Source organism: Mustela nigripes, chromosome 1, assembly GCF_022355385.1.
Source record: "Mustela nigripes isolate SB6536 chromosome 1, MUSNIG.SB6536, whole genome shotgun sequence".
NCBI lineage: Eukaryota > Metazoa > Chordata > Mammalia > Carnivora > Mustelidae > Mustela > Mustela nigripes.
In genome coordinates this window covers 234,586,137-234,609,916 of record NC_081557.1, presented here as the reverse complement: position 1 = coordinate 234,609,916, position 23,780 = coordinate 234,586,137, and the positions used below count along the sequence as shown (strand labels likewise).

General features: G+C 37.3%; 3 protein-coding genes across 8 annotated transcripts in view; 2 read left to right on the top strand and 1 right to left on the bottom strand.

The window, feature by feature from the left end:
• Positions 1–6,340, bottom strand: part of FAM114A1 (family with sequence similarity 114 member A1) — an 88,065-nt gene extending 81,725 nt beyond the window's left edge. Inside the window, exon 1 of the mRNA XM_059382530.1 lies at positions 6,145–6,340. The gene's annotated coding sequence lies outside the window, so the exon portion shown is untranslated. The remainder of the gene's footprint in view (positions 1–6,144) is intronic.
• On the top strand, positions 864–22,257 carry TLR6 (toll like receptor 6). 6 transcript variants are annotated; one of them, XM_059382429.1, is made up of 4 exons: positions 876–948; positions 11,120–11,180; positions 18,740–18,913; positions 19,096–22,257. In XM_059382429.1, exon 4 carries the CDS (start codon positions 19,165–19,167, stop codon positions 21,544–21,546), a length of 2,382 nt encoding a protein of 793 aa, XP_059238412.1. In that variant the 5' UTR covers positions 876–948; positions 11,120–11,180; positions 18,740–18,913; positions 19,096–19,164; the 3' UTR covers positions 21,547–22,257. The 6 variants fall into 6 exon arrangements, 5 of the variants coding, with proteins under 5 accessions (XP_059238396.1, XP_059238412.1, XP_059238403.1 ...); XM_059382420.1 differs by having other exon boundaries at positions 11,120–11,184; XM_059382413.1 differs by lacking the exon at positions 11,120–11,180 and having other exon boundaries at positions 864–948.
• TLR1 (toll like receptor 1) overlaps positions 865–23,780 on the top strand; it is a 35,214-nt gene continuing 12,298 nt past the window's right edge. Inside the window, exon 1 of the mRNA XM_059382486.1 lies at positions 865–948. The gene's annotated coding sequence lies outside the window, so the exon portion shown is untranslated. The remainder of the gene's footprint in view (positions 949–23,780) is intronic.

Sequence of the window (23,780 nt, the reverse complement as noted above, 5' to 3'; positions counted from 1 at the left end):
GTTGATTGTTCTAAAATCATTCCAAATAGTCTTTAGAAAATTGATTTTTATTTAGTCCTGCAGCATCTTGGTGTCATTTATTAACCTAGAATTAAGAATTAATGCATCTATTGGTCCTTCCTAGCTGTGTACTTTGGGTAAATTCTGCAGCCTTTAAGGCTTAGTTTCCTCATTTACAAAATGGGCACGATCATATCAACCCCGAGGATATTATTACCATCAAATGTGACAATGGCATAGAAAGCCATTAACACAGTGCGTAGCACACAATGAAAGCCCAAGAAATGTGATTAATAGTAAAAAAAAAAAAAAAAAAAAAAATTAATGCATCTAATAATACCAAATGTTAGTCAGAGTGTGGGGAAACAGGATGAAACTCCCCCCCCCCCCAGGTGTGGCTATATACATACATATCAACTACTACACTTTCCGTGAAAGTTGATTTTTTATCAACACACAAATGGACCTAAGCTTCTTTTACTTTAAAGTACCTCATCCAGCTGAAGCAATGCTCCCAAATAGCTTGAGAATGGTGGTTGCAGTTATTTTGGAAATGTTAACTGGGTTGATCACCCCACATTCAGTAGCTCCTCTCTGGTGACGGTTCAACAGAGCGGCTGCATACTCTCAGAGATTAATCTTCCCTTAGAAGGAACCTTTTCCTTCCCACTGAAATCGTCCTAAACCGTCTGCTCGCACGAATTTAAAGACTGGATTACAGTTTGAGTTCCTTAGCCCAGAAAATCGGGCTGACTCATGGACTTTTCACGTGATCTTTGGCAAGGAAATTCCTACGTCGGTGTAATTCCAGGAAGGCTCAACAGATGGCACAAAGTCGTTTCTGTGGCACCGCTTTGCTTAAACCAGGGACCTGCCTTCGGTCAGGCGCTCGGTTTCCCTTGCGTTTTGGAAAGGACTTTCCTCTTCTCCTGGGAAAGGAACACCGCGGTAAGTGAGCAGGCTTTTCTGGATTGTTCAAAATATGGCAGAAGGACCTCAAGTATGCGAGAAAATGCCAACCATGGCACAGGAGAGGGATAGCCCTTCTTTGGAATGTTTGCCGGATGAGTTTCAGTGTCCTTTGAAAAAAGTTGCGGCTGTCCTTTTCATTTCCAAGAACCATGAAAAGTGGGGTGTCTTCACGGCTGTCTTGAAGAGAGGTTAAAAAGAACTGGCACTTGCAGCCATAGTTCACGGAAGACACTAACTGATGTCATTTCGTCTGTTTCTGTCTGCATTTCTCACCTCTCCCTCTCGTTGCTTGCTTCCAGGGACGTTGACTGCAGTTTCTGCCCCTTGCGCAGAAGTATGTGATTTTCTAGTAAGTTATGTGTTTTTCTAGTACACCTGAGCCTTTGCTCCCCCTCATCACTGGGGCTGTAGCCGTTCCTTCGTATCTGTCACTCATGAAGCACTCTGAAAGCAGGGATTACACCAACGCTCTTCCTATCTCTATCCCCAGCACCTGATACCTGGCACAGCCATTAAATAAACATTTATTAAATGCAGGAAGTGGCAGGGATGGGTCTAGCGCTGCTTTCTTCCAGGTCTCTAACCTAAACCTGGGCAAATAAAGCGATGTCGTTCTTTCTTTCTTACTTGACTTAACCAGGGACTCGCATTTATCTCAATGTTTTGTTCATCGTGTCTTTTTCGTGGTTTTAATGTTCATAGAACCTATCCACCAGAGTTTTTTTGTTTCTCCCCCATCGAAATAGAGCGTCCATCTGTCTTTTTTTTTCTCCCTCTTCTTATTGGATGCATTAAAGAAAAAAATAAAAAAACTTTACCTTTGATCTCTTTACTTCCTTTTAAAACAAATTATGTACTCTCTGACCGTCTTCTTCCTCTTTCCCCTCTCCTTTATTTTGCTTAAGTAGAAAGGCTCCTGGCTGGCTTGTTAAGTATATACAGTAGGAGCTGCTTGAAGATATAAATACCCTTGGAGCAATATTTGTGTGGGGGGGGGGGTAGAGGGAGGCGGGTAGGATGTTCTTAGCTGGTCCACCTTCTTACATGGTGGCTGAGTTTCAGTCCCCTGAACACAGACACAGTGGAGGGGTATCTCACTAACTAGTGTCAATGATCCACTATTGTGTGAAAGAAATTTTCTGTATGTATCAAAATTCCAAATAATACAAGCATGTTTCTCTAAATATAAAATATGTTGGGGCACCTGGGTGGCTCAGTGGGTTAAGCCTCTCTGCCTTTGGCTCAGGTCATCATCTCAGGGTCCTGGGATCAAGCCTGGAATCAGGCTCTCTGTTCATCGGGGACCCTGCTTCCCCCTTTCTCTCTCTGCCTGCCTCTCTGTCTACTTGTGATCTCTCTTTCTGTGTCAAATAAATAAATAAAATCTTTTAAAAATATATATAAAATATGTTTACATTAGCTATATTTTGAGCCAAATCTTTTGAGTCAAGAAAATGTTCAAAATTAGAAATTTTGCAACTACAAGCAAAATATAAGAAAGAGAATGAAATATCTATGATTCAGAGATCCAGAAATAATCACTGTTTGCATTTGATATATTTCTTTCTATTCTCTTTTGCCTAAGGCTTTATATATTTTGTCAGGGTTTAATCATATTTTACAAAATTCGAGTCCTACTACATACACGATTTTGTATCTTTTATTCATTATGTTATTTATAATTTATATTTAACATAAATATAAACTATATTTACATAACATTTTCTTTTTTTTTTTAAGATTTTATTTATTTATTTGACAGAAAGATCACAAGCAGGCGGGCAGGCAGGCAGAGAGAGAGAGAGAGGAGGAAGCAGGCTCCCTGCTAAGCAGAGAGCCCGATGCGGACCCTGGGATCATGACCTGAGCCGAAGGCAGAGGCTTTAACCCACTGAGCCACCCAGGCGCCCCTACATAACATTTTCTATTACTTCAAAAGTATAATATTTGAGGCTGCATGATGTTCCATGTTATAGGTATACAATAACTAATTAAACTGTTTTCTACACTAGACAATATTATTTTTTTTCAATTTTTCATATGTCACAAGCATTTTCAGAGTAATATTTTTATGTGTATTTCTGATAATTCCTTTAGGAAAAAATTCTGAGAAGTGTAATTGCTAAAATAAGGATAAACATGTTCTTAAGGAATTTATGTTTGTGAACAAATTGCCCTTCAGAAAGTTTGTACTAATTTTTCATTCCTGCTGGTAATAAACAAAAGCTTTTATTTTAGTCACACCTGCCAATACTGGACATTATAGTTTTTAATTCTTCCAGTTTGGTAGGTAAAAATAATTATACTTTTTTTAATTTTTAAGAAATAAAAAGTCCCATTTGATCACTTTATCTTTTTGTGCTTAAATATCTTAAATTATAGAAGTCCTAACATTCCCTCTGTAAAACCTTCATTCTGTATCTTTAAAAGATGTACGTTTTCCTACATGGCCAAAGCATTTATCAAAAATGAACATTTATTATTATTTTTTAAAAAAGATTTTATTTATTTATTTGACAGACAGAGATCACAAGTAGGCAGAGAGGCAGGCAGAGGAAGAGGGAGAAGCAGGCTCCCTGCTGAGCAGAGAGCCCTATGCGGGGCTCATCCCAGGACCCTGGGATCATGACCTGAGCCAAAGGCAGAGGCTTTAACACACTGAACCACCCAGGTGCCCCAACATTTATTATTTTTTAATAGAATCTAATGCTGGGTCCATCTTAAAATCCTTTCTCCTTCTTTTATTCATGTAACTTCTTTACTGGGTCTGTCTAAACTGAGATTCAGAACATGATTCATCTAAATGTTATGTCCTGGCTTGTTTAATATGCATTTTTTTAAATAATTTTTTTAACTTTTTATAAACATATAATGTATTATTAGCCCCAAGGGTACAGGTCTGTGAATCACCAGGTTTACACACTTCATAGCACTCACCATAGCACATACCCTCCCCAATGTCCATCACGCCACCACCCCCTCCCCACTCCCTCCCTCCCCCATCCCTCAGTTTGTTTTGTGAGATTAAGAGTCTCTTATGGCTTCTCTAATATGCATTTTTAAAAAAATCAAGTATGGTTGACAGGCAACATTACATTAGCTTTAATACATTAGTATCAGTTTGCAACTTTGTGATTCAACAAGTTTAAATGTTATGCAGTGCTCATCACAAGTGTGGTTACCATGTGTCACCATAGGATGCTATGACAATGACATCGATTATATTCCCTACAATGTAGCTTTTATCACCTTGACATATTCTTTCCGTAACTGGAGGCCGGTACCTCCCACTCCACTTCCCCCATTTTGCCCATTCTTCCCACCCCTCTCCCCTCTGGCAACCACCTGTTTGTTCTCTGTATTTAGGGTCTGTTTTCTACTTTTTGTTGTTTGTTTGTTTTGTCTTTTAGATCCTACGTATAAGTGAGATCAAGGTACTTGTCTTTCTCTCTCTGACTTCCTTCACTTAGCATTACAGGTCCCTCCACGTTATTGCAAATAACAAGTGTAATTATGTTGAGGTGTATAAATACTGTATAAATATCTTCTTTATCCATTCATCTATGGATGGACACTTTAGCTGTGTCTATATCCTGGCTTTTGTAAATAATGCTGCAGTAAACATAGGGAGCGTTTTTATCTTTTGTGAGATTGGGCGTAATTCCTATTAATAACGATTGCTTTTTAATTCTTTGATATATTTTCTGAGCAAATAATGTGCTCTTCTTTTTTACATATTTTTAAATTTTAGATTTTTAATTAGTTGATTTTAAACTATTTTTTAAATTATTATAATTTTTAATTAGTTTTTAATTAATTGATTTTTTTTTTGGAGAGAGAGTGAGTGCAAGCAGTGGGGAGGGGCAGAAGGAGAGAGAGTGAATCCTATGCAGGCTTCACACCCAGTGTAGAGCCTGATAGGAGGCTCCATCTCATGACCCTGAGATCATGACTTGAGCTAAAACCAGGATTCAGACTCTTAACCAACTGAGCCATCCATGCACCCCAACAATGTGCTCTTCTTAATTTTCAATGTTGAAAATAAGCCAAGAGGAAAATAAAACTCCCTTATAATCCCACCATGTAGAGATCATTACTTAATATCTTGATATGTATCTTAATTTACCCACATGTATCTATACATACTTTTTGCTGTACATTTTAAAAATAAACCTTTGTCACTTACATATAGATGGTGTGCAATTTCCCATGAAATTAACTTTTCATCATTTTTAAAGGTCAATGGTAATATTTAATTATATGGAGATAACCATAATTTACTTGACAACCCACTATTTTTGGAAAATTAGATTTCCTTTTCAAAAAATAATTTATTTTGTACTGGCCACTTTTTCATTCCCTTTTACTGGTTTAACAGTTTTTCCATTACTTCTCTTGGATTTTCCAAGCTAACATTCATATATTTGAAAATAGTGATCAATTTATTTTCTGTATTCTAATATTTCTGTCTCTCACCCCTCCTCTCTCCCCACCTTAATTATAGTGGCTGGAACATCTAGACTACGGTTAAATAACAGTGAGCATTCTTGATTTTGAATTTGACAGAAATGCCTTGGGACTGGGATGTTTAAGTTAGGTAATATATTTTTCATCAAATTTTCAAAGTATCTTTTCAATATCTACTTTAATTAAAGTTGTATTTTTAGGCAGAAATTAATGCTGAATTTAACAAGTGAATTTTTAACATCTGTGGAGATGTTCATCTGTTTTTCTCCTTTTATCTATTATGTATTATTGTCATAGATTTGCTAGTAATAATAAGTATTCTTGTAGTATTAGAAATACCCTAATTAATCATTGCATATTATTCCTTCAGTAAGGAGCTAGATGGATTAGGATTTCTTCATTCTGTGCTTCTCCCCACCACCAAATGATTGGAATTTGTCCCTTTTATTTGTTTTTCTCATAATTACTCTTAATTTATAATATACATACTTAGACTTGTATTTTTCTAGCAACATCTTGAATTTACTGGATCTATCTATAGATTCTCCTTAATCAGGCAAGGATCATAGCATGATTTTAGTTCACTCTCTCCTTCTCCCCCACTGTCTACTAACTCCCTTGTAATTGTTGGCAATTTTAGTTCCACATTGTTATTAAAATTTTTATCATCAATACTAATTGGAATTTAGCACTAAATTTTCCTACCTTCTTTGCAGAGTATTCCTTCCTGCATCCCTTTTATTGTCCTTTTTTTGCGGGGTGAGGGGACTCAGAGATTGGTCTGTCCTCTGGTAATTCAGATGGTGGATCTGTCTTCCAAGTCTTTTAGTAGTTCTTTTATATATCATCACTTTGGCCTCTTGTGCTGTGTTTTGGGAAAATTTCTCTTCCTGGTCTTCCATCTCACAAATCCTCTCACATCAGCATTGCCACTCTGTAATTCAACTCATACAGTGAGTTTTCCATTTCAATTTTTAAGTTTTTAATTTCCATGAAAGTAAAACTCCATTCCTTTTAAGAATTCTTCTCTCTCACTGAGGATGTCTATCTATTATCAATGGCTATTCTGCTCTTTTATGTCTGTTTCCATGGGTATTAGCTTCTCTTATATCTTGAGTTTGGTTCCTTTTTATCACGGTGTTTATTTTGTAAGTGTCATGCTTTTTGATTGTGCAACCCAAATTGTGGTTGACACTCCATGTCAAATTGCTTGTTGATCTGCTTTCATAGTCTGTTTGTCAGAAGGGCGGACCAAACTAGTGTGTATTAATTTCATATTGCTGTTGCAGCAAATTACCACAATTCAGTGGCTTCAAAAAAAAAATCTACTATCTTACAGTTATGTAAGTTAGTACTACAACATAGGTCTTGTTGGGCTTATATAAAGGTGTTGACAAGGCTGCATTCCTTCTGGAGGCTCTAGGGTAGAATCCATTTTCTTGCCTTCTTGAGTTTCTGAATTCTACCTGCATTTCTTGGCTCATGGCCCCTTCCTCATGGCAACTCAAACCCTTCTCACATCACATCACTGACCTCTTCTGCCTCCTTCTTCTGTTTTTAAGGACCCTTGTAATTACATTGATTCTACTTGAATAATCTAGGATACCCCTCTTATTTTAAGATTAGCGAATTAACAAGTTTAATTTCATCTTCAACTTGAATTCCCTTTTTCCATGTAATGGCATATTTACAAGTTCTGGGATTAGGAGATGGACATCTTTGAAAAGCTAGTGCCCTATCATAGTCCCATCTGCTTGTGATTTTCAGAGACTTCTCTTGCTTTCAGTTCCCTAAAAGACTTCTCTTTCTGACTTTGTATGTGTGTGTGTGTGTGCATGCATGCACGTGTGTTATTATTTCCTCTATCATTTAGGAGATTTAGAGCAAGAGGAGGAGGCTAGAATCTGTGCACACCACATTGTTGTTTCTCATAATTTTTATTTTATTTTTATTTTTTTATTGTGTTGTGTTAGTCACCATGTAATACATCATTAGTATTTGATGTAGTTTTCTAAGATTCATTGTTTACGTATAACACCCAGTGCTCCATGCAATATGTGCCCTCCTTAATACCCATCACCAGGCTTACCCATCACCCCAATCCCCTCCCCTCTAAAACCCTCAGTTTGTCTCTCAGGGTCCACAGTCTTTCATGGTTCATCTCCCACTCTGATTCCCGCCCCCCTTCACTTTTCCTTTCCTTCTCCTAATATACTCCGTGTTACTCCTTATGTTCCACAAGTAAGTGAAACCATATGGTGATTGACTTTCTCTGCTTGACTTCTTTCACCCAGCATAATCTCCAGTCCCATCCATGTTGATGCAAACATTGGGTATTCATCCTTTCTGATGGCTGAGTAATATTCCATTGTATATATGGACCACATCTTCTTTATCCATTCGTCTGTTGAAGGGCATCTTGGCTCTTTCCATAGTTTGGCTGTTGTGAACATTGCTGCTATGAATCATTTTGAAAAACAGTGTGGAGATTCCTCAAAAAATTTAAAATAGAGCTACCCTATGACCTGGTAATTGGGCTCTCATAATTTTTAAAGTTTGTAATTGAAAATGTGATTTTCTTGATTCAGAAAATGTTTAGAATGTTTAAAAAGATGGCTTAAAAAGTTTATTTTGTAGTCTGAAAAATGACTTTACAAATTTCGGCAAAAATTTATTTGACTTAAGAATCAATATTAGCAAATGCTCCATGAAACCTGGGGACTTAATATTCTTTTTTCATGGGTTCAAAGACTCTGTTAAATCCTTTATTACTTATTTTATTCAAATCCCCATATGCTTACCTTATGTGCTTGATCTATTTGTGGCCCAGAGAAATGCATTACACGTCTTCACTATCACTATCTCCTTGTGTTTTTAGCATTTCTGCTTTGTAAATTTTGATGCAGTTATTCATTGCATGTCTTTATCTGTTGTATTTTTATTGTGACCTATTTGTTTTGAACCAGTATTAAGTAGTAGACTCTCTTATCCTCATTGCCAATTCTCTGATCCTTTCACCTAATGGAGTATTACATACACAAACTGCAATTCCTGATGAATACAGCCCCCAGTTCTCTTATCTTTGCCCTTTTACAAGTATTGTTATATGTGTTGTGTTAGTCACCATGTAATACATCATTAGTATTTGATGTAGTTTTCTAAGATTCATTGTTTACGTATAACACCCAGTGCTCCATGCAATATGTGCCCTCCTTAGTACATGCAATATGTGCCCTCCTCTTTTACATGCACATATCCTGTTTTCCCAATTCCATTCACTGAAGAGACTACATTTTCCTTATCAAGTATTTTTGATTCCCTTGTCAAATATTAGTTGACTGTGTATACATGCAATATGCACCCACCCTCAAGTGCTTCCCTACCTCTTATTCAGTTCTTTTCCTCCCCCCAGATTTATTAAGATATAATTGATTTGTATAAATTTAAGACCTATGATGTGATAATTGATACATATATATCTCTATATAACTATATTTATGTATACCTATTGCAATAGGTATACATAATTAACACATCTAACACCTCACATAAGTACCTTTTATTTTCAGTTGTGAGAATCTGCTCTCTTAGCAACTCTCAAGTATATAAAACAGTACTGTTAACATGCTGCACAGTAGATCCCCAGAACTCATTCATCTTATATCTGGAAGCTTTTACCCTTTGACCAACATCTCCTCACTTCCCCTGTCTCCAAGACCTTGACAACCTCCTTTCTATTCTCTGTTTCTATCAGTTTGGCTTTTTTAGATTCTCATATAAATGAGATCATACAGTATTTATTTCACTTAGCATAATGTCCTCATGTTCTATCCATGTTGTCACAAAAGGCATTCCATTTTATATGTACCTCACATTTTCTTTACCTATTCATCTGTCATTGGACACTTAGGTTGTTTTCATGTCTTGGCTATTGTGAATAATGCTGCAATGAATATGGTGATCCACTATTTTCTGAGACAGTGATTTCATTGCCTTTGGATATATGTCCAGAGTGGGATTGCTGTATCATATGTTAATTCTCTTTTTAATTTTTTGAGGAAACTACTGTTAGCCACAATGGCTACACCAGTTTACCTTCAGTGGTGTGCAAGGTTTCCTTTTTCTCTACATTCTTGTCAACACAGGTTATTTTCTAGGTTTTATTTTGATAACCATTCTAATGAGTATGAGGTGATAGCTCATTGTGGTTTTGATTTGCATTTCCCTGATGATCAGTGACCTTGAGCATCTTCTGATGTACTATAGGCTATCCATATGTGTTCTTTGGAAAAATGTCTATTCAGGGCTTCTGTCCATTTTTTAACCAAATTCTTTTTAAAAACTTATTAATATTAATATTAATTTTAATATTTCCTATTGAGTTATCTTAGTTCCTCATATACTTTGGATATTAATCCCTTATCAGATATCATGATTTATAAATATTTTCTCCAATTTTATAGGTTGAATTTGCATTTTGCTGCTTGTTTTTTTGTGTTGTACAGATGTTTTTAGTTTGATGTAGTTTCATTTGTTTATTTTTGGTTTTGTTGCCTATGTTTTTGGTGTCAGATCCAAAAAAATATTGCCAAGACCAATGTCAGGGAGTTTTCCCTTATATATTCTTCTAAGAACTTAATGATTTCAGGTTTTTTGGTTGAGTTTTTAATCCATTTGGAATAAGCTTTTTTGAAAGTGGGGTAAGATAGGGATCCAATTCTTTTACATGCACATATCCTGTTTTCCCAATTCTATTCACTGAAGAGACTACATTTTCCTTATCAAGTATTTTTGATTCCCTTGTCAAATATTAGTTGACTGTGTATACATGGATTTACTTCTGGGCTCTCAATTCTGTTCCACTGGTCTACATGTCTGTTTTTAAGCCAACACAGATGTGTGTGTGTGTTTTGATTACTACAGCTTTGTAGTATAGTTTGAAATCAGGTAGTGTGGTGCCTCTAACTTTGTTCTGCCTTAGGATTGCTTTGCAAGTTAGAGTCTTTTGTAATTACATATGAATTTTAGAATTCTCTTTTCCACTTCTGTGAAAAATGCCATTGGAATTTTAATAAAGATTGCACTGAATCTATAGATGGCTTTGGGTAGTGTGAACTTTTTAACAGTATAATTCTTCTGATCCATGAATACAAGATATCTTTCTATTTGTTTGTATCTTTTTCAGCTTCTTTCATCAATGTCTTCTAATTTTCAGTATACAGGTCTTTCATTTCCTTGGTTAAAATTATTAAAATTATTCCCAGATATTTTAGTCTTTTTGATGAATTTGTAAATGGGATATTTTTTCATTTCTTTTTCAGATAGTTTGTTATTAATACATAGATATGCAACATTCTGTTTGTTGATTTTGAATCGGCAACCTTAACAAATTTAATAATTCTAACAGTTTTTTTTCATGAAGTCATTCAGACTCTCTACATATAAGATCATACATCTGCAAACAGAGATATGCAAACAGAGGGAGGGACAAAATTCCTTCTCATCATTTGTCAAGGAGTCTATTTTCCTGAGACAAAGCTTGAGTATGACAGGTTTTCCCTAATAAGGCTCCTGATACCTTTTTATGGGTGTAGATGTTTTTGGATCCTACCATTAATTTTCTATCCTTCTTTGTTTTTGGTGGCAAGGTGGTTTTTTAAAAGTTTCTGTGTTTTATTAGGTGTTTTGGTGGACACTGGGAGAGGCTCTAGAAGAGGAGCAGTGAGGGACTTTTAAAAACTGTATGTATGTATGTACTTATTTATTTATTTTAGAGAGAGTGAGTGAGTATGTGTGTGTGTGAACGGTGAGGGTTGGGGGGAGGATCAGAGCGAGTGGGAATAGGAGGGGGAAAGAATCTCAAGCAGACTCCATGCTGAGTGCCGAGCCCAGGCAGGGCTTGATCTCATGACCCTGAGATCATGACCTGAGTATGAGTCGAAACCAAGAGTTGGATGCTCAACTGACTAAACCACTCGGGTGTCCCTAGGGACTTTTAACCAACCATATGCCATTTTGTAATGAAATTCTCCAGCCCAGAAGAGTTTTTCTCTCCCAAAGAATGATTAATGGAAACCCTACTTATCTCTTAACTGTTTTACTATTTCCAATATATCTTCAGGTATGAACTGTGGATCTTTTTGTTAATAAAACTGAACAAGTAGTCAACATCTGCTTTCAGTTGTTCCTGCTATGCAAGAAACAATATTAATATTAACAATATTAAGAAATGCTGTCTGCTCTTGTCTCCTGAGAACTTCTAGATGTTTAGCTGTGCAGATCAGCTCTTGAATAGGGTAGAGTGAAATCACATCCAATCCTTTGTTCTAGTCTCAAGTATGGAATGTGTGGGTTCATGTACCTGCCTCCACCTTTCAGATAAGTAATCTTTTCTCAATCACTTGACAACAGTGTCATGAACATCAGTGCCTAGAATTTGTTGTAGTACAGTGAGACTTTATAGGTTCTGGGGAAACTGTTATCCCATACATATAGCAGTTTTAGACTGACATGTACTTTTTAATATTTCACTCTCTTTTCCTGTTTTATCAGCATATCAACTGTAGGGACTTGATGTTTTCAGATTATCAAATGCCAATTCCTGTCTCTCTCAATTTGTGGCTTTTGGTCTAGTGTGAATTAGAAAAGCACATATCCATTTTTATGGGAATTGTGTCAAATAATGAGATCCTGTGACTAAAGAAATTTCCCATGACCACAAAGGGTGGAGTATATGCATCATCTCATCTGCCTCTTCCCAATCTGTAAGAGTACCTCTAACATCTACCTGTAGGTGGTTCCAGGCAGGTGTGATTGTGGGCACTCTGGTGCAGGATTCTGCCCTCTGGCCACCACAGCTGCAACTGCTGCTTTTAGGAGGGTACAGTGGGAATTAGGCAGCTGTGGAACCCTCCCTGTCCTGCTAGCTCTTGCTCCCTGCAGGGGCTCATAAATGCTTTTCCACACAGATCAAAGCTGGAATGGTATAGACCCATGAGTTAGGGTTAGGTCTTTGTCTCTGGGACTAGATTCTTGCTTGATCTTTTGCACAATTATAGTTTCGCTGCTTTGTCTCAGTCACAAACCTGGTGTCTGTGGGCTAATGTGCCTGCTTCTACCCCTCAGCCAGTCATAAATGTCCAGTTTGGTGTACCTTAATCTAACTTCTCTTATGGCTCCATGAACAGTGGGTTCATTGCTACAACTGATTTTGCTAAGGTCCAGTTCATGGAGGTGGAGGAAGGAGGGGGTTCTTCCTTGTTTGTGTCCAAACTTGGCTTTATTCCAATTGCTACCCTCACAAAAGGATTTGTCCTTCAGATACCACAGAGATTCAGACACCAAGCCACAGGTGGATAGACCTTCCAACCTGTCAGCCACCCTCCTCCCCATTCCTTTTTTTAAAAAGATTTATTTGTTTTTATTTGAGAAAGAGAGCATGTGAGCATGAGCAGGAGGAGGGGCAGAGGAAGAGGGAGAGAGAATCCTCAAGCAAACTCCCTGCTGAGCATGGAGTCTAATGTGGGCCTCGATCCCAGGATCCTGAGATCATGACCTGAGCCAAAATGAAGAGCTGGACGCTCAACCAACTGAGCCACCTAGGTACCCCCCCATGAGATAAATGGTTATCTCATGTTGCCTTGGCCATGCCTTGGTTAAGGATCTGAAAATCTGGCTAACTGCATGCATGGCTTCACAATGACCACCAGCAGCTTATCTCACACTCATCTAATCATTCAGAAGCCCTAATAAGCCACATTTGGTCCACTTTTCTTAGAAAGATGTAGGAGAGGAAATACAGCATCATCCTCTTACTTTGTTTTATAGTTCATACACAGTCCTTTTAACATGGACGCTACTTACCATTTAAGAGTCATTTATACCAAAAAGTAATGTTTTCTGGTAACACAGGGGACATTCCACATGTGTCAGGTTTTCAGAAAAGAGCTAGAAAATAACTCATTGGTAAGATTAGTCACTGGAGAAAGAGTTAATTGGGTTGTTAACACTTTATCCATGAGAAGTCACTGGCTGCAGCAGATGGCTGAGTTTAGTGCCAAACTGAATACTGGTGTCCTCTCTTGAGAATGTCTTACAGTTTCTGGAAAGAGCTTCTTGGTTGCCCTTTTGTACAATTTTAGATTATCAAACTGAGTGATACCACATTTTGGAGGGATAAAGGACTGCCTTTTAAAAGAGACTGAAGTGGGCATCTGGGTGTCTCAGTTGGTTAGGCAACTGCCTTTGGCTCAGGTCATGATCCCAGAATCCTGGGATCAAGTCCCACATTGGGCTCCCAGCTCCATGGGGAGTCTGCTTCTCCCTCTGATATTCTCCCCTCTCATGCTCTCTCTCACTCTTGCAAATAAATAAATAAAATCTTTTTAAAAAAAAATAAAAGAGAATAAAGTATCCTCTAAGCCAATGAAAAGAGACCATAGTCATGTTGTTAACTTTTAAGACAGTTGATTTAAAACTTTTGTTTACTAAGTCAATGCCTGTGCTTCTTCAGAAACCATTTCTATTAATTTTTTTTTCTTCTTTTTTTTTTCCTGGTTTTTTTTTTTTTAAAGATTTTATTTATTTATCTGACAGACAGAGATTACAAGCAGGCAGAGAGGGGGGCAGGGGGGGGAGGGGAAAAAGGCTCCCTGCTGAGCAGGAAGTCCAGATGCGGAGCTCGATCCCAGGACCCTGAGATCATAACCTGAGCCGAAAGCAGAGGCTTTAACCCACTGAGCCACCCAGGTCCCCCCCCCCCTTTTTTTATTTTTTAAAATCCATTTTGATTTTATTTTTTTGTGTGGTATAAGAAGTAGTCCAGTTTTCCCAATACCATTTTTTGAAGAGATTGGTTTTCCCCATTGTATAGTATTGACTCCTTAATTGTAGATGAATCGACCATATAAATGTGGGCTTAGCTCTGGGCTCTCTATTCTGTTCTATTCATCTATGTGTCTATTTTTGTGCAAGTACAGTTTTTTTCTTACTACAGCTTTGTAATATATCTTGAAATCTAAGGCACTGATACCTCTGCTTTGTTCTTTCTCAAGATTGCTTTGGCTATTCAGGGTCTTTTGTTGTTGCATTCACAAAATAAATCTCTTTTCATTATCCGTTATATAATGTAAACCTACTTAGATTTGAGGGGTGTTGAGAGTTTTTATCATGAACGGATGCTACAATGCTTTTCTGCATTATTGAAATGATCATACAATTTTATCCTTTCTCTTGATGTGATATATCACATTAATTGCTTTGCAAATACTGAACCACACTTACATCCCTGGAATAAATCCCACTTGAGAGTGGTGAGTGATTTTTAAAAATCTTATTAGATTCATTTTGCTTTTATTTTTTTTAAGTTTTTTTTTTTTTTTTTTTTTTTAATTTGACAGAGAGAGATATCACAAGTAGGCGGAGAGGCAGGCAGAGAGAGAGAGGAGGAAGCAGGCTTTCCACGGAGCAGAGAGCCCCATGCGGGGCTCTATCCCAGGACCCTGGGATTTAGCCCACTGAGCCACCCAGGCACCCCAATTTTGCTTTTATTTTAATGAGGATTTTTGCATCTGTGTTCATCAGAGATACTGGCTTATAGTTCTTCTTCTTCTTCTTCTTCTTCTATTTTTTTGGTAGTGTCTTTTCTGGTTTTAGTTTTAGGGTAATGCTGGCCTCATAGAATGAATTTGGAAGCTTTTCTTCATCTTCTATTTTTTTGAATAGTTTGAGAAGACCAGATATTAATTCTTCTTTAAAGTTTGGTAGAATTTGTCTGTGAAACCATCTGTTCCTGGACTTTTGCTTTTTGGGAGTTTTTTCAATTTATTTTTATTTTTTATTTTTTTAAAAGATTTTATTTATTTATTTGACAGACAGGGATCACAAGTAGGCAGAGAGGCAGGCAGAGAGAGAGAGAGGGAAGCAGGCTCCCTGCTGAGCAGAGAGCCCAATGTGGGGCTCGATCCCAGGACTCTGGGATCATGACCTGAGCTGAAGGCAGAGGCTTTAACTCACTGAGCCACCCAGGTGCCCCGGGAGTTTTTTTTAATATGGATCTAGTTTTATTGCTAGTAATCAGTCTGTTCAAATTTTCTATTTCTCAGATTCAGTTTTGGAAGGTTACAAATGGATTTTATCCATTTTTCCTGTTGTTCAGTTTGAAATTAAGAGAAAAAAAAATCCCATTTATGATTGCACCAAAAATAATAAAATACCAGGAAAAAACTTAACAAGGAGGTGGAAGATCTGTACAGACTGATTACCAGCAATGAGACAGAATCTTGCAAACAAAAGTCCAGGACCAGAAAGCTTCACAGGTGAAACCTATCAAACATTTAAAGATGAGTTAATACTTATTCTTCTCAAACTATTCCAAAAACAGGAGAGGAAAGAAAGCTCAAAAATTCATTCTCTGAGGCCAGAATTACCTTGCTACCAAAACCAGATAAAGGCACAACAGAAAAAGAGAACTCTAGCCAGTATCAAAGAAAAATAGATACAAAAATTCTCAACAAAATATTAGCAAACTAAATTATTACAAAAATGATTCAACACAATCTCGTGGGATTTATTTCTGGGATTCAAGTGTGGTTCAACATTTGCAAATCAATCAACATGATATATCACATTAAGAGAAAGGATAAAAACCACATGATCAACCCAAATGATGCAGAAAAAACATCTGACAAAGTACAATATTTATTCATCAAAGAAAACACTCAATAAAATAGGTTTAGAGAGAACATACCACAACATAATAAAGGCCTTATTTGAAAAACTCACAGCTAACATCATACTCAACAGTGAAAAACTGAGAGCTTTGCCTCCAAGATCAGGATCAAGACAAGGATGTCCATTCTCACAAGGATGTCTTATTTAACATGGTACCAGAAGTCCTAGCCAGAGCAATCAGACAAGAAAAAGAAATAAAAGGCATCCAAATTGGTAAGGAAGAAGTACAATTTTCACTATTTGCAGATGACATGATAGTATATGGAGAAAATCCTAAAGAGTCCACAGAAAAGCTAATAGAATTGTTAAACGAATTCAGTAAAATTGCAGGATACAAAATTAATATGCAGGAATTTGTTACATTTCTATATACTTCTCCTCTTTTAAAATTAATGGACTCTATTTTTTTAGAGAAGTTTTAGCTTTATAGAAAAATTGAGCAAATAGTCCAGCAGTTTTCATATACCCCTTCTCCACTGTGTACAGCTTTTCCTATTACATTTTGCATTAGTGTGTTACATTATATAATTGATATATTATTGCTAACTAAGATCCGTAATTTATATTTGGATTCAGTCTTTGTGTTGTATAGTTCTTTGGGCTTTGACAAATGCAGAAGGTCCTGTATCCACTATTACATCATATGGAACAGCTTCACCATCCTAAAAATCCTCTATGCTCTGGTTATTCATCCCTCTCTTCTCCAAACACTAGTAACCATTGATCTTTTTATTTTCTCTTTAGTTTTGCCTTTTTATGAATACCACAGAGTTGGAATTATACAGCATGTAGCCATTTCAGATTTGTTTCTTTTACTTAGAAATATACATTTGGTTCCTCTGTGACTTTTTGTGGCTTGACCACTCATTTCTTTTCAGCACTGAATAATATTCCATTGTATGGATGTACTACAGTTTACCTTTCTACCAACTGAAGGACATACTGTTGCTTCTAGTTTTTGGTAGTTGTGAATAAAGCTGCTATAAACATCTACATGCACACTTTTTCTGTGGACTAGATTTTCAATTAATTTGGGTACATACCTAGGAGTATGTACCCAATATGGTCAGAGTATATTTATTTTTGTAAGAAGCTGGCAGACTGTCTTCCAAAGTGTCTATACCATTTTGAAGTCCCACCAACAATGAATGAAAGTCCCTGTTGCTCCAGAGCCTCACTAATATTTGGTGTTTCAGGATTTTGGCCACTCTCATTGGTATGTAATGGTATCTCAGTATTTTAGTTTGCAATTCTCCGATGACATATGATATTGAGTAACATATCATATTCTAATTTGCTATTTGGTGAGGTCGCTGTTCAGAACTTTTGTCCATTTTTAAATTGTTATTTTATTATTGCTGAATTTAAGAGTTCATTGTATATTTTGAACACAAGTCCTTCATCAGATATGTGTTGTGTAAATATTTTCTCCCCGCCAGGGGCCTGTATTTTCGTTGTCTTAATGGTGTCTTTTGCAAAGTAGAAAATTTTAATTTTAGTGAAGTCCAACTTTAACAATGTTTTCTTTCATGATTTTACTTTTGATAGTGTATCTAAAAAGTCATCTCCAAACCCAAAGTCAGCTAGATTCTTCTTATATTATCCCCTAGAAGCTTTCTAGTTTTATAGTTTATATTTAGGTTTATGATCCATTTGGGGTTAATTTTTGTGAAAAGGTATAAGTTCTGTGTTACAACTTCCCCCCACCTTTTTTTGTTGCATGTGGATGTCTTATATATAGTTCCAGTACCATTTGTTGGAAAGACGGTCTTTTGTCTTCGGAATTGCCTCTGCTTCTTTGTCAAAGACCAGATGGCTATATTTGTGTGGGCCTATTTCTAACTTCTTTATTCTGGTCCATTGATCTCTCCATCCATTCTTTCACTGATCCCATACTGTCTTGTTTACTGTAGGTTTATAAGAAGTCTTGAAGTTGGGTAGTGTCACTTCTCTAACTTTGTTCTTTTTTTTTTTTTCTGTAAATGGATAATACTTTCTAATTTATTTGCATGCCTTCTATTGTTTAAAGTAGGCATTTTGAGTATTGTAATGTGGTAACTCTGGAAATATAACAAGGTGGTAACTCAGATTCTCTCTCCCATGGTTTGTTGTTGCTACATGTTGTGGGGTGTTGTTGGTTGTTTGCTCAGTGACTGTTCTAAACTATTGTGTAAGGACTGTATTCTTTGTTATGTGTGCCCATTGACTTCTCTGCTCCATTAGCTTACTGGCTAGTTAGTGCTTTGATGGGGATTTTCTTAAACACCTAGGGAAAAAATAAAAGAAAACTTCTGATCTTTGTAGATTGGCTCTGTGTTGATGCATTTCCTCAATGCTTGTCCTGGCTATTTACAACTCTGCCTTCACAGAGTCAAAGGTCAGTCAGAGATGAAAGTTGAGGATTTTCTTATCTTTTTTGAGCTTCCATACGGCCCTGGACATATGTGTATCTCTTTACATTTTGTGGCAAACATGGGGTGTTACAAAGACTTTTCCCCCCATATCTCTCTTCCTTCCCTGGCTTTTTGGTTTGTGTGCTATTTGTCACATTTGTTATTCCTTGTTCTAGGTACCTATGGCTAGTATGTTTACCTTTAAAGGTTTTCAATAAACATTACCGAGCAGCCTACTCCAGCCCTGAGAAAATTCTGAAGAGGGTGAAACAAAGCCACGCCCCTGAGTGGACCCCTAAGAGAGTGCCCAGACAGGATAAAACACAGAACCATATTTCTTGGATAATAAGGTCTGTATTGCCTCCCCTGGTACCAACAAGCTACATAACTGGGAAAACATCACCCTTAACTCTGTGGACAGATATGACTCTTACAGTGAATGAAAAGATCATTAAGATTTTGTGTTTTGCAAGTGGAGGTTGGAGAGCCATCATCCAATATTTATATATCTTCATGTGTATTATATTTCTAGAATTTGGACACATATCAAGATGCTCTGAAGAACAGCAACAACCCTTTGGGGAATAGCCATTTCAACATCATGACCAAAGACAAAGACTCAATCACAGGAAGCTTTCACTTTGTATGCCTTGTGATCTTAATAGTTGGAAACATAATCCAATTTTCTGAAGAGAGTGAATTTGCCGTGGACATGTCAAATATGAAACTTACTCATGTCCCAAAAAACCTGCCACCAAAAATGAAAATCTTAGATATGTCTCAGAACCGCATATCTGAGCTTCATATCTCTGACATGAGCTATCTCTCAGGGCTTAAAGTTTTGAGACTTTCTCATAATAGAATCTGGTGCCTTGATTTTAGAATTTTCAAGTTCAACCAGAATTTGGAATATTTGGATTTATCTCACAATCAGTTACAGAATATATCCTGCCATCTTATCACAAGTCTCAAGCATTTAGACCTCTCATTCAATGACTTTGATGTCCTGCCCATCTGTAAGGAATTTGGCAACCTGACACAACTACATTTCTTAGGATTAAGTGCTACAAAGTTACGACAATTAGATCTGCTACCAATTGCTCATCTGCATCTAAATTATATCCTTCTGGATTTAGAAAGATATTATGCAAATGAAACAGAAAGTCTTCCAATTTTAAATACAAAAACACTTGACCTTGTTTTTCCTCCAAATCAGCTCTTCTCTGTCCAAGTGAGCATATTAGTTAATAGTTTAGTGTGCTTACAACTGACTAATATTAAATTGAATGATAGTAATTGTGGACTATTCATTACCTTTTCATTGGGACTCACTAGAGGTCCAACTTTACTGAATGTTACTCTCAGACATATGAAAACAACTTGGAAATGTCTAGTTGATATTTTTCAATCTCTTTGGCCCAAACCTGTAGAATATCTCAATATTTATAATTTAACAATATTTGACAAAATTGAGAAAGAAAATTTTCATTATTCTAAAACAACACTGAAGGCATTGAAAATAGAGCATGTTAAAAATGAGGTTTTCCTTTATTCACAGACTGTGTTATACACAATTTTTTCTGAGATGAATATTATGATGTTAACCATATCAGATACACGTTTTATACACATGCTTTGTCCTCCGCCATCAAACACATTTAAGTTTTTGAACTTTACCCAGAATCTTTTCACAGATAGTATTTTTCAAAATTGTTCCCAACTTGTTAGATTGGAAACACTTATCTTACGAAAGAATAAATTAGAAGACCTTTATAAAGTAAGTCTCATGACTAAGCATATGACATCTTTGGAAATATTGGATGTTAGTGGGAATTCTTTGGAATATGATAGACATGATGGAGACTGCACTTGGGTTGGAAGTATAGTCGTGTTAAATTTGTCTTCAAATATACTTACTGACTCTGTTTTCAGATGTTTACCTCCCAAGGTCAAGGTGCTTGATCTTCATTATAACAGAATAAGCAGCATTCCTAAGCCAATCATGAAACTAGAAGCTTTGCAAGAACTCAATGTTGCTTCCAATTCTTTAGCCCACCTTCCAGACTGTGGTACTTTTAGCAGCCTTTCTGTACTGATCATTGACTCTAATTCAATTTCCAACCCATCAGCTGATTTCTTCCAGAGCTGCCAGAAGATTAGGTCCATAAAAGCAGGGAACAATCCATTCCAATGTACATGTGAGCTCAGAGAATTTGTCCAAAGTCTAGGCCGAGTATCCCATGAAGTAATAGAAGGTTGGCCTGATTCTTACAAGTGTGACTATCCAGAAAACTACAAGGGAACCCTGCTGAAGGACTTTCACGTGTCTCAGTTATCCTGCAACACAACTCTGCTGCTTATTACCATTGGGGTCACTATGCTGGTGTTGACTGCTACTGTGACCACCCTCTGTATCTACTTTGATCTGCCCTGGTATCTCCGGATGTTGTGTCAGTGGACCCAGACCCGGCGTAGGGCAAGGAACATACCTTTAGAAGAAGTCCAAAGAACCCTCCAGTTCCATGCTTTTATTTCATACAGTGAACATGATTCGGCCTGGGTGAAGAATGAACTGGTACCTTGCCTAGAAAAAGAAGGTATAAGGATTTGTCTCCATGAGAGAAACTTTGTTCCTGGCAAGAGCATCGTGGAAAATATCATAAACTGCATTGAGAAAAGTTACAAGTCCATCTTTGTTTTGTCGCCTAACTTTGTCCAGAGTGAGTGGTGCCATTATGAACTCTACTTTGCCCATCATAATCTCTTTCATGAAGGATCTAATAACTTAATCCTGATCTTGCTGGAACCCATTCCACGTAACTGCATTCCCAGCAAGTATCACAAGCTGAGGGCTCTCATGACACAGAGGACTTATTTGGAATGGCCCAAGGAGAAGAGCAAACATGGTCTTTTCTGGGCTAATATTAGAGCTGCTTTTAATATGAAGTTAGCACTAATTGCTGAAAATGATGCAGAAACTTGAAAAAGTCAGGGACTTCTATTTAAAAAAACCATCATTAACTTGGATTCTGATGAACATGATGGTTTTGGGTTGCTGTATAGGTGGTGCCTTTATTAGCTCTACACATTTGGAGAAGACTTAAGGAAAACTGTTTGAACTAAGCTAGGGGGCAAGGCTGGAGGCCGAGGTGTTGCTCAAACTTGCCTATTATAGGTACCTCCGTCCTCTGGTTCAACCATTCTGTTTCAAATGGAAATACTCTTGAGTAAATGCTCATTGAAGGACCCTTTCTCTCCCTTCTCCTTTCAGCCACAAATAGATTCTGTGTGAACAGGAATTTATGGGATTTCATGGCAGCAAGGAAAGGGTCAACCTCAGAAGTGTATACAGTGGCCCTAGGAGTATCTTTTTTTCTTTATTTTCTTCATTTATTTCTAGAGAGAGAGAGTGCATAAGCAGAGTGGGGGCAGAAGGAGAGGGAGATAGAGAAAACCAAGCAGGGTCCACACCCAGCACAGACCCCAATGTGGGGTCCAATCCCACAACTCTGAGACCATGACCCAAGCCAACATCAAGAGTCAGACACTTTACCAACTGAGCCACCCAGTCACCCTGGTCCTTGGAGTAACTTCTGGAGCTTCACTGTCCTCTGAGTGAACTTTGTCATCCTGTTCAACTTTGGAGCTTGGGAAAAAATTAGACCAGTTATGGAAAATAAAGTTTTTTTGTTCACATCTGAGTATATTATTAAATTTTTGACCCTGTCATACAAATATGTAGTTAACCAGTTAACTCATGACTTCATAATTTACGTATATAAAGGGAAATACAGTTGACCCCTGAACAACATGGGTTTGAACTGCATGGCTCCACTCGTACATGGACTTTTTACAGTGTGGTACTATAAATATATTTTCTCTTCCTTGTGATTTCCTTAATGTTTTCCTTTTTTATCCAGTTTATTTTATTGTGACAATACAACATATGATACATATAACATATAAAATATGTGTTGACTGATGTTATGTTATTGGTACGGCTTCTGGTCGACAGGAGGCCATTAGTAATTACGTTTTAAGAGTGTTAAAAGTTGGGGCACCTGGGTGGCTCAGTGGGTTAAAGCCTCTGCCTTCAGCTCAGGTCATGATCGCAGGGTCTTGGGATCGAGCCCTGCATTGGGCTCTCTCCTCGGTGGGGAACCTGCTTCCTCCTCTCTCTGCCTACATCTCTGCCTACTTGTGATCTCTGTCTGTTAAATAAATAAAATCTTAAAAAAAAAAAAGAGTGTTATAAGTTATACACAGATTTTTTACTAATTAAGTTTTTGGTGTTAAATGTTGTACACAGAATTTTGACTACACAGGGGGTCAGCACTCCTAACCCCTCCATTGTTCAAGGGTCAACTGTATAGCCTTCAGTCCCAGGCTGTTGAGGGCAAAGCCATAGATTTATTTGTTTACAAAGGAAACTAATTTTATTTATAACTGGTTATCAAATAGGATATTTCTGGTTGTCTTAGAGTTTTAGCAAATGGCTGCCTTCTTGCTGTGTCCTCAGATGGCCTTTCCTCTGTGTGTACACATCCCCAGTGTCTCTTCCTCTTCTAATAAGGACACTAGTCATATTGGATTGGGGTCCCACCCTTATGACCTCATGTAACCTTAATTACCTCTGCAAAATCCCTATCTCCAAACAGAGTTGCATTCTAAGGTACTGGGACGTGAGGGCTTCAACATGTCAGTCTTGGAGGGGACACCGTTCGGTCTGTAACAGATGACTACACTGATAAATTAAAAAATCTTGTGAGGGAGACTTAGTCGTCACCATTATCCCTTCACCCTTTATTTAATTAATGTGTGAGTTTTTTGGAGCACCTGACAACCCAGCTAGAGAGTACATTTCCCAGCCTCCCTTGCAGCTTGATGTGGACATGTGACTGAATTCTGGTTGTGGGATATAGCTGGAAACTGTGCCACTCTGGGTCAGATCTCTAAGAAAAATGAGTCTGGATTCCTTTGTCCCTTCTATTTTTGTATTGGAGAGAAAATATGATCTGGAGGATCCATCTAGAACCTCTGGCCTCCTAACGGGCCTCTTCGTTTTTCTTCTTTCCTCACATATTCTCCAAACAGCAATCAGAGGGATTGTTTTTAAAGTGTAAGTTGTATCAAGCTACTCTCCTGCTTAAAACCTTCTAATGACCTCCCCTTATGGTTAAAACAAAATCCAAGCCCCTCAGGACCTGTCATCATGGT